Source organism: Heteronotia binoei, chromosome 2 (genome assembly GCF_032191835.1).
Source record: "Heteronotia binoei isolate CCM8104 ecotype False Entrance Well chromosome 2, APGP_CSIRO_Hbin_v1, whole genome shotgun sequence".
Lineage (NCBI taxonomy): Eukaryota > Metazoa > Chordata > Lepidosauria > Squamata > Gekkonidae > Heteronotia > Heteronotia binoei.
Genome location: NC_083224.1, coordinates 74,715,237 through 74,734,052, shown reverse-complemented (window position 1 = coordinate 74,734,052; position 18,816 = coordinate 74,715,237). Strand labels below are relative to the sequence as shown.

At 41.0% G+C, this 18,816-nt stretch overlaps 1 protein-coding gene across 6 annotated transcripts in view; it reads left to right on the top strand.

The window, feature by feature from the left end:
- SRGAP2 (SLIT-ROBO Rho GTPase activating protein 2) overlaps positions 1 to 18,816 on the top strand; it is a 329,055-nt gene that overhangs the window by 1,744 nt on the left and 308,495 nt on the right. For 5 of the 6 annotated variants that reach the window (XM_060231292.1, XM_060231295.1, XM_060231293.1 and 2 more), the window contains exon 2: positions 812 to 1,362. In XM_060231292.1, coding sequence (XP_060087275.1) covers positions 1,296 to 1,362 — 67 coding nt within the window. In that variant the 5' untranslated portion in view covers positions 812 to 1,295. Of the gene's footprint in view, positions 1 to 795; positions 1,363 to 18,816 lie in introns of those variants that run through there. The other variant, XM_060231296.1, reaches the window with a different exon arrangement.

Below are 18,816 nucleotides of genomic sequence, written 5' to 3'. Positions count from 1 at the left end.
GAACCAGCCACACTTTCTCTTTGTTTGTGTTTCCAGCAAATGCCTTAGCCCATAGTCTGTTACCCTTTACCATTTCCTGTCTCTGCTGGCCGCATTGTTCCTCTCATTGGATGTGGATCCAAGTTTTTTCTGTCTCCGTCCCCCTCTCCTTAGCATTTGTTGCCAACAGTAGCTTGTAACACCCCCCCCCCCCCAAAAAAAGTTGTGTCCTGACTTTCCCTTGCTGAGAGATTTGCATTCGTCTTGCACACATGGAGCTACATTTCCCCCGGCTCCAAATAAACTGATGTCTACAACAGATACATGTATTTTTTTTTGTTTCACCATAATGGAGTCCAAACCTCTCTAAAATTAACAATAATACACAATAAAAATACTGAAAGATGGTGTGTTGGCTGGACCAAGGGCTGTAGCTTTTGCTACACCAAAGCGGATTAGTCCTGTTTATACAATGGCTTGTGGATTCAGTTATGAGCTCCTGTAGTTCAAGTAATATGAGGATTTGGGTCTTTTTTTTAAGCATATCATATTGCTCTGTTTCTAGTAGTTTTGCCATTTAGCTAGTTACTTGTGTGTGTGTGTGGGGGGGTTCTTTGTCTCTCCTTTTCTTCAATACCCTCAGTTCTTTCCTAATAACTTTTACCTCCTATACTTGGGGAAGGGGTTATTTACCCTTTTTGCTGATTTGATGTATTTTTATTACACTTCCATTTGAATAGCTTGTACTTCAAATTCTTAACTTCAAATTGTGTTTGTTACTTTGTATGTGTATGTAGTTAGTTGGCAGTTAAAGAACTATTTCAATTTGCAGGCCTTTGAATGGAAGAAAGTGACTTCGGAGTTTCTGTCTCTCTTCTACCATTTGGGATTTAATTTGCATCATCTCTGATTCTATTTAAAAAGAAAGCAGCAAGTCAAACCCACACACAACATGTTGTTGCGCAGAAGGACTTCCACTCCCTGGCTGTGCTATTAATGTTAGCAATCAGGAAAAGCCTTTGGGGGCTGCAGATTCTCTAGTCTGATGCTGCTGCCGCCACTGCCAGTGCTGCTGAAGGTTTTGGTGCAGGGAATCCAAACTGCTGCCTTTTCCTTCGGCTGAGCTCTTCACATCTGCATGTCTCCACTGCTCTCACACACTCCATCTCCCACCCTCTCTCCATGGACTGATTGCTGTTACGGAAAGCCGAGCCCGACCAAGTGATCACTTTGGGAAGGAACACAGATTGCATTATTTGTCATATTCTGGAGGACCTGTTCAGAGGATAATCTTTTTTAGGGGTGGAAAGAAAAACATGACGTCGCCAGCTAAATTCAAAAAGGATAAGGAGATCATAGCGGAATATGATATGCAAGTCAAAGGTAAGGATTTCTTTAAGCAAAATATGAATCTACTGTATTTGTGTATGTGTTTTACAGTTTAAACTTGTAATGCAGGAGCTCACACTACATGGTTGGGTGTGGAAGGGAAAAGCATTTGCAGATCGACAGGAATTTGCAGTGCTTTCTAATAGTGCAATGTTAGAAGGGATTGATAGTGATTGTAGCTTCGTGGGGGTGGGTGTCATACTGTCTTTTAATGTTTTGTAAAACAACAGTTCTGTTGCTTGGTGAAATCACAGAGGAATACATAACAATACATGTGTAGTTCTACAAATGTTTATCATAGGCAACAGTCTGGCAGACAATGAATCATAGTTTGATTGTAAATGTCCCCCCTTTGAAATGTAAGTATTATCTTAAAGAGCTTTGTTGCTTGGTAGTATTGTGGATTTGGGTTTATAGAGGTTTTTTAAATAGCTGTATGCACCAAAAGGCTTTCACTTTCCATAAATGCCTTCTGAATGTGCCTATCATACACCTCTGGCAGCTGGCTGCAACGCCCTTCAGTTTGAACTGCATATGTGTACTGCTAAACTCTTCCAGTGATTCTGTGCTGTGTTTGAAGGATGTCCATTAAAGGGTGTGTTACATTTACTGCAAACAACAACTTGACAGGCAAGCTCCCTGAAGGAGTATCTGGGTGACATTAGGCGAGTGGGCTTGGTTTCATACCATCACATGCCAGGGCGCCGAGTAAAGAGACGCTGGGTTGCCGAACCCTTTTTTGTCTGCAGAGTTTTCAGCATTTCTTCATACATATGTGTATAGTGGATTCTTGTTCCTGTATATTCTTAACCACACAAAATGTTGTTGATAGAGAAACTCTGAAGCAGTTCCTTCCTTGAATAAAAAGTGCTTGATCTGCTCATGTATGCAGCAATACATGAGAGATTGGCTTTGAGGTTGTAGGGAATTAACTGGGTTCTCTTTTTGAACTGTGTGTGTGCTTCAGGGCTTGATCTGCTCCCATTTAAGTAATTGCAGAGCTGTTGTGGATTTGTGGGCCTCTTGGTATGATCTGAGGCATGAGACAGATCACTATCTTTTCCATGCTCTGACTCTATAATACATCTGGGAAGCAAGATAGTCTTCTCAAAGGAGGCAGTGGAGCTGAGATCATTAATGACTTTTTAAAAAGTGTTTTGGGATTCCTGGGTTGGAGTCAGTAGCCAGTCAAAGCATATTTTTCTTTCACCCCTCCTTTCTTTCCATGTTAATGTAATCTCCTTTTGCTTGGCAGGCTAACAAGGTTTTTGGAATTCCAGTGGTCAACAGGAGGCACTGAATCAAAAAAGTATGGTGGCCACTCAGCAGTGTTTGCTGTCTGGGCTAGAAGAGTAGGTGGTCTTTTAAAAGGCAATCTTCAAAATATACGCCTAGAGACTTGAATTTCCTTTGTTTCAGGATATAGAAGGGAGGGTTCCCTCCTCCACCTTGGTGAAACAATGCAAAAGGCATGTTTTTCTCTTCAGAGGAACTGTTATGTTGTAGTCTCCATTCCACATGGAGGCCTGCACTTTAGGGAAAGAATTTAAAGCTATAAGGTAAGCAGGAAAAAAAGAAAGCAGTTTTGTTTTAGCAACATATGCAGTCTTTTGCTGTTCTGATCTTACGTTAACTAGGACTTGGTATTTGGTAAGAAAGCAGGATTTATCTTTGGTTGTTTTCTTTGGTGAGTTGCTCTTTCAGCATGGTTCTAAGAAACGCTTTCCCCTCATACCATAGCAATATCCAAAATATTTCACAGATTTTTATACTTGGGAATAGATTGTACCCAGCGTATGTATGAAATAGGGTTAATTAGTGTGCATTGGGTTGATGGATGTAAAAGCCCTCTGTGATCACTGCAGGTGATGCCCAGCCTCTTTCTGTTATTTGAACCTTCAAGATTCTGCCACATGCTTTCATTCTATACAAGCTTGAATCCTGGTATTATCTGTGGTTAAGAATAAATTCAATAAATGCAACCAAGGGCTAGAAATTGGATTTTTTTTTAGCTGAAAGTGCTGTTGTGTATTAAATAATATCCTTGAGTGAGGATGGGGTAGTTTAGGGATGCTGTTCTTTTGGAAAACAGACTGATTGCATTGTGATAATCATGGATGTTTCAGTGTATGCCTGTACATGTGTTTGAGTACTAACTTCTAAAATAACATCTTATGCAAGTCCAAAGGAAAGAGGCTCCTTAGTTGTGTCCTGAGTGCTTCATTCATATTGATTCTACTCCCCCCTCTCCTTTTTGCATTGCTTGGGAGAATGGGAAGGCTTTCATAGGAAGTTGTGTTGAAGAAAATGAATGGCTCTTCTGCACATTCTGAACCCTAGAAAACAGCCACATAATGAGCTTGCACCAACAGAACAATAGTAGGGACAGCTATTGCCTCAGTGTGTCTCAGCCATTGGTTACCATAAGAGCAAAGGTACAGGATATTTCCTGGTGCCAGGACCTCAAGAGTCAATCTTGTTTTCTGGTGATGCTTAGCGCAGCATAAGTGTATATCCTTAAAACCTATTGAGGCCTTGCCATGGCCTTTGAATTTAATTATGCTTTTTGACTGGCAATACCAGCTCTGTTTTTAGCTTTCCTTCCTGTGTACTGCAGTTGGAAGGTGTTGCCTGTCACTACCTGCCACCCAAACTATTGTGCCGTTTCACTGGATAAGTCTTTTACCTCCACAGTGTGTGCATTTGTGGCAGGTTAAAAGAAGGAATATTCCTTGAAAACTCAATGTCATTAACACCAGCTGACCACCGTACTGGGATGATAGACCTAGGCTATCTAATTAATACTACACGAATACAACTTAGGGATAAAGCTCTATACTATCAGATAGGGAGGCAACTTAGGGATGCATGTTTGGAGTTTTTGAAACTCCTGTGACATGGTATAATTAGCAAGAGATTGTTCTTCCTTAATTTTTGAACATTCAGTTTTCTGTAGTTTGTGTATTTAGATGTGTTGTAGCCAGTGACTATTTGGAATCTGGATTCCTTTCTTGAGTCACTATTTGTTTTCCTTAAGATTCCATGCCTTTGTGAAGAGACAGTTGTAGACTCTTTGAAGATGAGAATATGCCATCCTATGAGATCAGGTTCAGCTAGTCTTATCATGTGCCCACTATGGGCATGAGGTTGGTTGTCACCAACTTGAGGATAATACCATAGAATTTCTTGAATGTCAGTTGATGCAGTGATGTCATATCCATGTTTTTACCTGGATGTTGGCAAGTAGCCCAGTGTCATTCCCACCCCTCAAGATCCCTAGGTTTAACATGTTGTTTCGTATGGCTCTCCATCTCTAATCTGGTGGTAGGAGTACACTTATTATTATTATTATTTCTTTTTTTGCAAAACATAGTCAACCATGTTTTCTGGGAACCATTGGTCCTTCTCCCTCATCTTGACCTTCTGTTCCACCTCTTCTCCTTTAACTTCTTTCTAGACAGCGTTTAGTTCAGAGTGCCAGAATTCAGTGCCAGCTGGAAACCTTTATTCGAATGTGTAGTGGCTTAAGCTCATATGTGCTCCATGTTTCTTACTCTCTTTAGCAACTTGGTTTTGAATATCTATTTTTAAGGTACCATTTGTTCCTGTGAGACTGGATGCTTGCCTCCCTATCTGATAGTATAGAGCTTTGTCATGTAGCTGAATTGGTTACTGAGAATTGTTTATTTTCATCTCGTGTGTTATACCTGTGATGAACAGAATCCATTATAGACCATGTTGGAAATGGAGTAAACACACAATGTTCAGTAATGCCTAACCATCTGTGAATGAGCCCTCAACTGCTAGTGTTGGCTTTTGGAAACTTATTTTTGGGAATGCTTTGCTTCCTATATTCCAAATTTTGCAGAACTATGTTCTCCTCCTCATAGCAACACATGGCCCCCATCTGTGGATATCTAAATCTGAGGATTGGGGCTACTCTGATACTAAACAGATTTTCCTGCAAACATGGGGGAAACCCCTCCCCCCAGACTTTCAGAAAAATTTGAAATCCTAAAAAGTACATTTTGGGGCATTAAATTCCCCCCAAATAAGCACTCATTCTTTATGCATATACAGAGAGAATATCTACCTCTGTTACCATCATTGGCAGCTGTATTGGAGCCTGAGAGCGACAGTGGGCCCACACTTCTGTATTCTAATAACAAAGTCAGCCAAATCTGAGGATACTTAAATCCAGTGATTGGAGCTATGAATGGACAGGCAGACTGTTCTACAAATCTGAAACAACACCCTAGGTTTACGGAAAAAATTGGGGAGTTTTAAACAATCCAAATGATTGGTTTCTGTGAGTAAAAGGCAAGGGGAGGGTAATTTCCAGGGCTGTTGTGGAGAACAAATTGGGACCACAGGTGGTAGCAACCACTGGGTGACTTGATACCACCTAATGTGCATGGCTCAGCTAGGCCTGACCCACTTGCTACTCTTCAGTTCCATGAAAGCCAGTGTGGTGTTGCCATTAGAGTTTTAGACTAGGGTCTGGGTAACTCAGGTTTGAATCCCATCTTGTGGAAACTCACTGGGTCATTTTGGGCCAGTCAGATACTTTCAGTGTAGTCTATTTCACAGGGTTGTTGTGAGGATAAAAAGGAGGAGAGGAGAGTAATGTAAGCTGCTTTAGTTCCCATTGTGGAGAAAGGTCCTGGCCTAGCAGCTGGCGCCACACAAACTGGGCCATAATTTTCTTAGCAGAGGCTGCTGTGGGGGGAGGGAAAACTGAAGACAGAGGAGCAGATAAATGTAGGTTGGCTGTCAGGTGGGAAGGTGAGAAGGGATTAAGAAAAGGAAAGAGGCTATGGCTTTCAGGGAAAGAAAAAAAGAAAATAGTACAGGAGAGGGAAATGAGACACCTTCTGCAACTCCTTGTGGGTTCCCACTTGTGGTATTTAATTTCTTCTCTACAAGTTAGTTTTAAGTATCCAGGATACTTGTAATTGTGGATGTGACTGTAGTTGTCATTTGAGAATTTCAGGGTTACTGAAAGGATTCCCTCCTCCCTCCTGGATTTGATTACTTTTGCCACTGATGTAATACTGGATAAGTGTGAGCCCCTCCATTTCTGTAAATATGAACAAACTTGATTGTATTGAAGATGTGTTGCCTTGGGATGCACAGGTAAAGAAGGAGCTTCAAAGCAGTCAAAAAACTGTGATTAAAAATGCATGGCTTGTTGTTGGAAGAATGTTGAAAGCTGAAAGTCTGCTGAAGACTCTTGGTGGGAGGGAGGAAAGGAATGTTGTCTTGTTATGCCATTCTGTACTATGTGCTTGATGAAGATTAATGGGTCATCTGCAGAGGTGGCAAGGGAGATTCTGTCTTTCCCCTGTGGGGACTCAGCACAGAACTGAATAGACGCCTGTGTTTCTTTTATTCCTTACAGCAGAGATCCCTATACTTTTGGAACCTGTAGGCACCTTTGGAATGGCTGCTGCAGATGGTGTAGCCGATTACAAACTGTCAGGGAGTGAAGTTGTGTATAAATCTGATAGAACAAAGTTAAGAGTCCAGTGGCACGTTTTAGACCAAGAAATGTAAAGGTGTCACTGGACTCTTAACTTTGTACTATTACTCTAGAATAACACAACTACCCACCCAGATCATAATTCTGGTAGCAACTTTTCAGCATTTCAGGTGGAATATTTTCTTGGTGACACACAGCTTATCTTCTGTCACACAGTGAAGATTATTGTGCTGTAGTGGCAGCTGTGGCCAAAGCATTTTTTTAAACTTGTGCAGCCAATCCCATCTGCAGTGGCCAGTCAGAAAACCTGCTGGGCAAAAGCCCTACTTGACTGCTTTCTAAAAAACACCCGGCAGACACCAGGAAAGGTATTGGTGAGTGCTGTGGTGCCCATGGACATCACATTGGGAACCTCTGTCCTGCAGCAAATTTATGGCTGGTAGTATATAGTGGATTTGGATAGTGCTTTTGACCACCACTTCATTATGCATTTTAATGTGTTAAATCCATAGTGTCTAGACTACCTAAAGGAAAAATGTCTAGAACTTTAAAACTTCTCTTCCACTCCACATTCCAATCTAAGGGAACATTTTATTTGATCAGTGTGTATAAAGTTACATTTGATTGACTTCTGGAATCTTAAAATGTTGGTATGCTTTATTGCAGTGATGATTTAAATTAGATTTTCTTTGGGGCTGGAGTAGAAACAATTTCCATCAGGGGTGGGGGAGGGGAAGAATTTCTCCCTCTTTGGAGAAAAGCAAATATTTTGGCCAAGTTAATGTGAAGAAAAGAAGATAAAACTCATCTACAACAAAGGGGAGGAAACCAAGTGTTCATGCTGACAAGTCTGCTGATCCATTTGGTCTGCTGTAGAACTTGCTTCTCAAAGCACTTTCTGTATGTTGGAGATCCAATCCCAGCGCTGCTCTATTGCCTAGCAATTCGGTGATCCCCCAAGGGGCTTGCATGCTTCTCCCTTCTCTTCTTTTACACAGTCATTTCCATCTTGCATTTCAGGTTTAGAGATAATGATAGCATTTTAACAGCAACCACGTTTAAACAAAATTACACTTTACAAAGCTTCTTGTAGTTATTGTTGCACACTGATGAATGTGCAACCTAACTATGGTGAATTTTAAGTTTTATAGAAATCGTGCTAGCAGTTTCTTGGTAATAACCAGGATGGATGGATTTAGTCTGTATTTTAAGTCATAAAACTAATTTAAAAAAAATGGATTGTTTTTTTAAAAATCTCAATATGTTTACATACTTTCTAAATAGCTTAACCATAAAAACATATTCATTTAAAATGGCATAGAGTCTTCATGCAATCATAGAAGGTACGCAGTTTAATTTAAAATCAATAAAAAGATTTGGAAGATAATATATGACATGGCTCATTCTTAGTTAAGTTAATGCTCATGACCCTAGAATCAACACTAGAATGTGAACTGCTAGTCCCTGCCTCTTAGTATACATCCATTATAAAATTACATCAACTGTTGGGTTGGATCTTGTGCATAATCTCTGTTGATGGAAAGAAGGTGTATGGAGTAGAATATCCCCCCCCCCCTTGCTGCTCCTGGGGAACAGGGGACTCCTAGGAACACCCTGAGAGTGGAATTGGCCATTGGCCAATACTTTCCTTTCAGTCAGTGGAAAATATTTTTGTTGGATCCAACCCATTGTCTTAAGATATTTTCCCTACTTATTTTCCAAAGGAAAGCAAATTTTCATGTGAGGATTATATATATTCAGTATTATATTAAGTAAGATATATATCATATACAAAACCTTTAATCAGTAAGAGATTATATATTTTATCATAAATCATTGTAAACCATTTCCTGTGGGATAATCAACTCAGTTGTTGCAGCAAAAAGAAAGAAAAGAGTCTTGTGGTTCCTTAATGATTGACAGATCAGCTTTTGACTGATACATTAAAATAGATTATTTTTAAAAGAAAGGCTTATAGAAATCTGATTTCCAATGTAAATTGCTGGTTCTTATTTGTTTTGGCACTAGCTTTTATCATCCTATTACCAGCAGATACATTTTTAGAATGAAAAAGCATCAGTTTTTAAGTAATCAGGAAGTATAAGAAGATCATTGAATCATCAGTTTCAGCTAATGTTTCAAAACATTAAGCAGATTTGAGTACAGAAAAAGGACTACCTGGGTGGAAATCAAGTATAAAAATACTTTTGAAATGTTTGTACTAGAAGCGCTTCCAGATGTTCAACTTTTTCATACCTAGTAAAGGAAAAGTGCATTTGGATATGTATTAGCGAGGGAAACTACTTTTACAATCTTCTTGGTATCTTTAATGTATGCTGTCTTTCATGTATGCTTTCCAACAAGCCCATGATTCCAAATCAACTGGTTTTCCCCAGGTATTCTTGCTGAAGTAATGAGATTCCTGAAGAACAAGTGATTCTCAGTCTGCAACAGAGACCCTTTCTGGTTTCATCTCTTATGAGTGGCATGGGGAAAATAGATATTGCTAGCAACTCTCTGCTTATAACCTGTAGACTAGCTGAGGTTAGGAATCTGTGTTGCTTTTAAAAAGAAATCCCACAGCCCAAAAGAGTTTAAGCTAAGTAAAACCATTTCTCATAAATAGAGAGTTATGGATGACAAGGCATGTCACCTTGAAGCCCAGCTTCTGAACTGAGTTGTATGAAAGTCAATAATTCTTTGTGTAAGATGCAGAAATTTGACTTTGTGTGGATTCCAAGTGCAAGATTGTGAGGCTATATGTAGTTCTAAGTAACATTATACCCTTCCAAGACCATTGAGGCTTAGAATGGTGTAACACAGCGGAACTATTTGGAAGTGAAGTCCTGGAGCTGGTATGAGCATGATGATAACACTAATATGTAGCTGTAGTGCATTTAGATAAAAATAAGTGATGGACAGCTTGATAAGAAGTTACTCATTGGATGAAATAAGACTGCAGCTTATGTTTTGTTTAGAAGTCAAAATGCTAGAAGGAGAAGTGGTTGCACTTGAGAACCATTATAGATGTCTTTGCATGTATCGGTCTTTACAAAATATTCCTAACTAATGTGTGATAGTATACAGAGAGGCCCCACTCTTAGGTGTTGTACAGAGCTAATTTCTTGGAAATAAGGTGGGAAACTGTCCCTTTGTTTCCCAGGTAAAGTATTTTTATCCTCTTCAATTAGATTCTAGGTGAGTGAAAGATTTGTTAAGAACATAGATGAAATGGTGTTGAATATACTGATTGTATGGTGACTTGCCTGCTTGATGTAATGACTGAGGACAATGTGCTGGCTGGAGGATGATAGTGCGGTCTCTGATGAATGTCTGTACTTGTTAAACTGTAAGGCCTTGCAGATACAGTTAGACTGTTAGGGAGGATGCTGATGTGCAGGACCTCCAGAGTATCTTTTTCAGACATGCTGTGGAGAGGTTCTCATTTTAGGGTTGTGTTGGTGATGCTAAAAGAAAAAGTTGAAAAAATCTGGGCATTGTGGAACTCAGCAGAACATAATGAATGTATGCAAAAAAGATAAACCAAAGTGGAACAAGACTGCTGTCTCTTTAAAAGTGGAAAGGTCACGGAATAGCTTAAATTTCTTGAAGAAAGACAGCAAGCACTTCTTGAGGAAAGACAGCAAGCACTGAGAAGCATCTGTGTTTTGGTCTCTCTCGCCCTCTCTTGCTCTCTCACCCCCCCCCCCCCCGTGTGTGTGTGTTCATAATGAGTGTGCAGAGACTGTGGAGATCCAGTGGAATAATTAGAGATACTGTAACAAAGTTAATTATTTTAAAAATCAAAACAAAGGTATCTGCGTTACTAACATTTAAGAACTACTGAAGAATAGATGTTGCTGTAGATAAATTGACATGACTTTTGCAAAGGGAAATCCCCGCTTCACCGTCATTATGGAGTGTTCAAGTCAAGTTTAGTCTAAATCTGTCACTCATTTCTGTTGTGTATGCAGACCAGAGTGAAGATTACTTGTGGTTGTTCCGGCCTGGCCCATTGGAGCCGTAAGGACTGAGCTTGGGGACTCGGATACAATCGACAGCAGGATCCAAAATCTGTTGCCTTGCTCCAATCACGAGCCCCTGGCCGATTTGAATGACCCAAAAGCACGTTAGCGCGGGAACCTTGGAGTGTATATAAGTTGGCCCAGTTCCCCAGTCTTGAGTTCAGCCCTTGCTATGTTATACTTAATAAAAGAGCTATGAACTACCACCTTGCCTCTTCCATGTGTTGAACCCACTATATTATAACTTTAAAACAGAATATTTCACAAGTCCCCCCCCCTCAGTGTTCTCTCAAATTTTTGATTTATCTGTTGAAACAACTACAAAAAATGTTTGAAAAGAAAATAATTTTTTGTTTAGTCTTCCCCACCTTCCTTCTAAGGCTTTCATGGCTCCAACTGTTAGCTGAAACTCCTATAAGAAACATCCTATTCTGTTAAATGGTAGGATAGTTCTTATGGAGCAAAACACTCTGTAAATCCATGTTTAAAAGGGCTCTCTAGATCAGGGGTATCGAACTCATTTGTTATGAGGGGCCGAATCTGACATAAATGAGACCTTGTTGGGCCGGACCATGTCAGGTTGGGCCGAGCCATGTCGGGCCGGGCCATGTGTGTACCTATTTAAGATTAGGTAGCAGAGATATAAATTTTATAAAGAACACAGACAAACACAAATACATATATTTTAAAAAGTTAAAACATGCTTAAAATGTTAGCATTCATTGGTTTTAAAGGTGCCGCCTTTGTATTTCTCACATGGGATCCAGGGAACTGGGCAAAGAAAGCACTGGCTTTTTACTTCCTTCCCCAGGGGACTGGGGGTGGGGAGCTTCAGCCAATAGAAGGAAGAGAGGCTTGGCTCAGTAGATCTGCTGTGCAGTTGTGAGAGCCTGGCAAAGCAAGCTCTCCCTCCCTGCCCTTCCTCCCCAAGGGAAGGGCCTCAGCCAATGGAGAAAATAGAGGTTTTGCTCTGTAGCTCCTGTGCAGTTGAACAAGCGTGGCAAAGCAAGCTGTTATGCAGTAGGAAGCAAGATATAGGGAGAAGGAAGCAGATGACCGCTAGTTGCTCAGGGGCCTGATAGGAGTCCTCCAGGGGCCTGATTTGGCCCCCGAACTGCATGCTTGACACCCCTGCTCTAGATAATGGCTTGTCTTGAAAGCTGCATGGCAGTGTTTAAGAGAGCTCCCAAGATTATTCAGGACTCTGTAGGGCCACTTTGGAAATGCTCTGACATTAACTTAAAGTCTTTGGACTTCACAAGCTAGCTGTAAGCAAAAGCAGGAGCAAATTTAATATTTGAATATTGTTTGTTCCATGTGCTTTGTTTTTTCTTCTGGTACCATAGTGCTGTTGTGTTTGATTTGCCATGCTTCTTTGTTGATGAACAACACATTGGATGAGATCCAATTTATTTCTGTGTCAAATAAATGGAATCAGACAAGGGTGAGTCTAAGGACTTGAGCCAACTTGCATTTTGTAGTAGAAATTGTAAGTAGAACTTGGTAATCTGCTTATTCAGTTAATTTTCAACCAAGAAAAGCATTTGAAGTGGTAATGAAATTTAGTCAATGCTATTAATTTTAAGACTCATATATTCATATTCAGAGGCATCCACTGTTGTTATTATTATTATTATTCCAGACATGGTATTTTTGTATCTCTAGTTTGGGCATGTATTTTTCATGCAGATTTTAAACAGATAATCCTAACAGTTTACTGATGTCTGAGTTTACAATTAAATGCTAGCAATTTTAGCCTGAAAATTAGAGTTTTAATCAGAGAACAAGATACGCTAATTTTTCTTAAACTATTTTACAGAAACAATCTGGGGGGGGGGAGTAGCTGCATTAATGGCATACTTGTATGTAGCTGGATTGTGGAACAGTTTGCCCCTGAGTGTGCTTTGCCTTAACAATCACTTTTATAGAATAGAAATGACCTGGTATCTAAATAGTAAGAATGATGGCACCGTGTTAATGATGGCACATGGCAAGAGACTTATAAAGCTAGGGCATTGCTACAGGAAAGTTCATCTCTCCAGTAGCCACCCACCTTGCCTCAGGTCAAGGCATGTGGCAGCTGTCAGAATTCTTGGACTGGTTGATGTATGCAAAGTTAGCCCTTTAGTTATCTTGGTCCCAGATGGTTTAGAGTTTTGGGAGTTCGGACCAGCATCTAGAATTGACATCAGAAACAAACTGGCAGCCAGTACCATTTTTCAGTTCAATATTGGAGTGGTAATGATCACTATGCTACACCCTTCTTAACAACCTACTGCTACTTTCTGAAGCATCTAATCTAAAATTTCCAAACACTATTCATGGGCTGCCTTGTATACAACACAATGAAGTAACCAAGCTGTAGAGGCGCCAGGTCCTTTCTTTCCAGATTGCCCAGGGAGATCCTCTTGCTAGCATGCAGCCTTATTAGGAGGCTGGGGCTGAAATGTGCCTCTTTGTTTTCTCCAATTCCTGTTAGATGGGAGACATTAGAACTAGGGGAGTGCATTTGGTTTAACCGAGCCAGACCCCTCCCCCCCAAAAAAAAACCTTACTGGATTCTCCAATTCATATTGGAGAATCTTTTCAGCTGTCAGTATGATTGATATTTTAAAAAAGCAGAAATCATTTGGCTTTTTCAGCAATACTAAATAGGAGCTATGTAGAGTTTTAAACTTTAAAGGGATACACTTACCTTCTGTTTCTGGCTTTTCCCCACCATTTCTGGATTTGGTTTCCAGGGCGACAGGAAGGAGGGGGAAAGAGGGTTCTCTGCAAGCCAATGGCAGAAGCCCCTTAGGGGGAACTTGGAGCCAGTCACTGCAATGCATTTGCAAATGGCATTGCATTGCAGGTTTGCAACTTTGCAGGGTTGTTGCTAACTTCAAATGTGAAGTCCACTGAATTCTCCAGCTAATTACCATGCTTTCCCTGCTGGTTTCCCAGGGAACAGGAGGGAGAGAGGACAGGGCAGTGTCAATTTGGCCAATAGGATTTCAGGTTAGGGGTAAACCAGGGATGTCGAACTCATTTGTTATGAGAGCTGGCTTCAACATAGGCCTTTTCTTGGTTCTCTTTGATTAGGTTGTAGACTTCTGGTTTGTGGTTTGCTCTTTGGGTGTTGGAGTTCTATCTTGTTACTTGTTGTTTGGACCTAGTGGTTGTGTGTGGGGTCTCATGGCCAAGTAGGCCTATTTTGGTTACCTTTTGGTTCATTCTGGTTTTACAACTTCTGAATTTTTAAGGCTTATGGTGATTTTTGTGAAATTTTGTTGTTGTTTGGGCCTGGGGACTGGGTAGGGAGACCTTCTTTCTGGGTTGGTTGCTGCTTAAGTCCTCCAACCCCTCCCTGGTAGTCCCCCCTCACATTTCTTCCCTTAGAAGGTTGGTTTTTGGGGAGAGGGGGATGCTGAGATTCGCTGTTCGGTGTGTTTACTTCTGGTTTCAACTTAGAGCTATTGAGTCCAATACTTAGTTGCTGCTAAATAGGCTTTTAGCAATAAGGGTCTAGGTTTTAGGAGTTTTTAAACTTTTAAACATTTTTAAATACATTTCAGTTCCTCCCTAACTAGGCCAGTGCTAGGAGAATTTTAAAAAGACGCATGGTTTTTCTTCAAAGCAGTGGTATAATAGCCTGAATTAATTTTTTTTTTTTAAAAAAGCAGTGTGCTGCGTGGGGCTCTCAGCTTCAGTCAAGGCAGGCACTTCAAGGAAAAATATTTCCCTTTAGATTGTCCTGCAGTTTTTCCAATTTTCAGGAGGGAGATCCTGCATTTCCATTAGGAAATCAGGCTTGTTTCCAATATACCGTAATCTAATCAGAAGAAGCCTTAAATATCTAAAAAGTTTTGCTATTCCATCTCAGGGAATCAGGTAGGAAGTCACTAGTTCTAAATTTTTTTTAAAAACCAAGACCGACCCAAAAAACAAAAAGAGTGAGAACCCAAACTGAAGCAAGGGTAGCTTTGGATGTTTTGAAAGACAAAACCCTAATTTTTGGGTGGGAGGTGTCAGACTCTGTTAGGTTCAGGTTGCAGTGTAGGTAGTTAGGTGCATAATACCTTCCCCACAAGGTTATCAAAATGTGCAGCAGGAAGGGAATGCAGTGGTGTCCTGAGGGCAAGGCTGTGGAGAAGACTAGAGGGGAGGGGGCAAGGGCTATGGCTCCACAGCCACTTCCCACCACTCCGACCGCTGGCTGGAGTGGTGCAATTAAGAAACCAGTTGGTGTTGCTGAAGCTCAGCAGCAGGAGGAGCAGCCTGAGCTGTCTTTTGGGGTGAGCGTTGGGGACAAGAATATTCTGACTCTGGAGCTCACCCCAGCAATCTGAAGGAGTTAGAGGAGAGGCTGGTTGCCCTGACCACTGCTCTGATTCTTCCAGAGTTCAGCAGGCCTTTTGAGGAGGAACAGGAGGAGTCCATACGGGGTGCAAGAGGTGGAGGTGCACTCCAAAGTGCTGCCATCTCAACCCCTTCCCCCTCAGGCATCTCTTCCTCCTGTCCCCCTAAGACACAGTGCATCTGCCCCAAGCTTCTCACAGGGGTGCTTGCAGCTGCTGGTTAGCATGGGTGCCCCTACATCTCTGAAACCTGGAAGCACTTCCAGCTGACGGAGAATCCCTGCTTCAATCAGTGCCAACTATGTAGGACCCAGGTAATTCTAGGGAAAGACAGCAATCATCTCTCTACCACTGGCTTGCAGAACCATCTAAAAAAGCACCACCAAGTGGTGCTTCTTTGAGGGGACAGGCTGTCTCTGGGGTGCCCAAGTGGTCACCACCAGCCAGCCAAGTGGTGAGTCATTCTGTGACCACCTCCAGTGCTGCCTGTTAATCTTCTGTGGTAGGGAAGAGATGCCAAGCACCTCTGACAGGGATGCTTGGTGAGGATGGCACTAAGGTGCCTTGGGGGGGGGGGGCGTGGGGACAGCAGGCAAGTAGGAGGGTCACTTACCTCCTTGTCAAAATAGTTGCTGTAGACAGCCTCCCCTTCTCCATAATTGAATGTGCAACTTGAAGTGGGAATGCTTGAGATCATTCATATTCCATCACAGGCATAAACTTCTCATTCACCTTGGATCAGTCTTATCCTAACTGACCTCACAAGATTTTTGTAATGATACAATGGGTATAAAAAGATCCCTAAACATTCTCCTGACCTCCCTGGCAGAACAGTGGTTAAAAATATATAGTAATTAAATTAAATGTGTATTGTATATACACATTTATATCAGTTTGACTGCCTGCTCTGTGGAATAGCAGTTTCCAGGCAACAGCTTCCTCATTGTCCCCTGACAAAACCAGAGCAGCCAGGGAAGGGCAGGTGGCCTTAACTGTCTTAATCCAGAAACCCGTGTGTGTGTGTGTGTGTGTGTGTGTGTGAGAGAGAGAGAGAGAGATGCAAGCATGAGAGGCGAAGCAATCCTGGTTAGAGACTAGCAGGAGGTTGCAAGTCAGCAAGATGCTTGGAAGTAGCTAGTAGGCTTGTCAGGCTGTGCTGGGGCAGCAGGGATGAGGGCTTTGCTTGCTTAGCAGTGCTTGGTCTCTGCCGCCCTCTCTTGCCTGACTCCACTGTTCTGGTGGAGACCCTTTCTGTTCTTTCATTGAGGGCAGCAGGGGATCCTTGGTCTTCAGCTCTTATCACCAGGAGCAAACTCACAGTTGCCATTGGGACCTGGCATCTAGGTTTTTGTTGAGTTGGATGTCTTCAACATACAGCTGATATCTCATGCCAGATCTCTAGGCAAACCTTCTAAACAGTTTCATGCAGAAGGTAAGTAGCTTAAGTGACAAAGTAGAGTCCTTCAGAACCCTCTAGTAGTACAAAAGTCATAGTGCAGAGCAGTAATTCCCCTTACTGTCTCCTACAGCTGAATCACTTGAGCCTAATGTCTTCAACTCCCGACTTGGCTGAGTGTTTCGGGAGGATACTATGGACAACTTGCCAAAAGCCCCAGGAGAGCCAGAAACATCTACAGGGTAGCATTCTCTCAACTTTCCTGGTAATGGTTTCCTGGTTATTTGCATTCCAAAAAATTGTTGCAAATGAGCTTGAAATAGTTCTAGGTAATTGGTATCATACCCATGTCTGGAGCTGGGCTGTAATGCTTGAGTACTTTGCCCCAAAAAAGAGAGGTTTGCCCTTCAAAACCACTGGGGATTTTAAAAAATTGATTTCTTTAGGAATGATTTACAGCTATCTTTTTTAAAATTGAAAAATAGCAAACTCTCTCAGTTTACAAAGCCATACAGTATAATTAAACAGTCTTCTTCAATTTCCAAATAGGTTTTAAAGATAGAATACAATAATGCAGTTGAAAGACCATCTGGTGCATGACATAGCTACTGTCCACAGATTATAATAATCTTTTAATAAAGACCAATGATAAAAGAACTGGTCCAGTTTCATTTTGGACATACTATCCTTCTTCAAGGGACCGTCTTGTCATGTTCATGGGTTCGGTAGACTTGAAGTGCCAAGATGTCCTGACATTCTGTGATTATTTTTTTATGGGCTGCAACTGAATGCTGATGGATAGAAATTGGCAGACACATTCTATAAAAAAAACAAAAAAATCACAGAATTCCAGGAGATTTTGGCACTTCAAGTCTACTGAACTCATGAACATGACAAGACGGTCCACTGAAGAAGGATAGTATATCCAAAATGAAATTGGACGGGTTCTTTTATCATTGGAATTTATTAAAAGATTATTATGATTTGTGGATTGTAGCTATGTCCTGCACCGGATGGTCTTTCGACTACATTATTGTATTGTATGTTTAAACCTATTTGGAAATTGAAGAAGACTGTTTAATTACACTGTATGACTTTGTAAACAGAGAGAGTTTGCTATTTTTTTTCAGTCACCGCACCTCCGTGGTCCCGATACTTGCTGACATCTTTTTTAAGATGGCAGTTGGCCCTTGTCTTCATGAGGTATTTGCCATCTCTTGAACTTAGTCAGCTGAATGTCATTAGGTAATATGGGCAATCATGCAACTGGTGGATTGTACCTCCCCAGGCAATCTGTCTACACCTCAAAACAACTGAAATTCATCCAAGCAGTTTGATAGTGTTAGGGTACTATCTACCTTGCTATACGTATTAAATATGGAATTCAAGTGACAACAGATATGAACAACTTATCTATCAATTAACAAATAAGTTAGAGCAGTCTACAGAGGGTTCTAATTGGTCTCTGTTGGTCAGAACACAGAGATCCATTCTATTAGCAGTGGTACTTTCCATCTTGCACTGAAGGGAAGTACCAGTGAGGATGGATCTGCAAGTGAAGCACCAGTGAGGATGGATCTGCAAGGATGGATTTCTTATTTAGAAGCTCAAAGGCCATTCCAAAAAGAGATGCTTCCATGGTGGCAGAGAAATTAGCCAGTGCTTATTCCTCAACTTTTGACAACGAATATTTATATAAAGGTTGTAAACTCTATTTGGCTTCACGATTTCCTGTGTTATCTGATCATGGTAGTATCTGAAAGAGAAATCAATTTCAGGATTCAGTTTTAATCCAGGATCCTGTAACCTGGCATGAATTGGTGTTATATAAGTGCAACACTTGTTTACAAGCATTTATTTGTGACATTGCCTTAGATTTCTTTTGTTCTGCTTGGTTTAAGGTTGAATTATGACCTTTGGTGATGAAAGATGGTCACATTTGGTTTTACCCTCTCCATGAACGAAGTTAAATTATGTAGTTAATTTCTCTTTAAATGATTCTTCTCATTCTCTTATACATTAGCACTCCCTCCCCACAAATGAATTCTGACTGAAGTATATCACTTTTACCTCAGGCGATACCTTATATTGAAGGATTTTTAAGGCCACAGAGGCCTGTGACCTCCTTTATCCTTACAAGTAGTTTTGATTTTAAATTCTTTGCAAAAGTATTATGTAGTCATGGCAGAACTACTCATTAGGTGA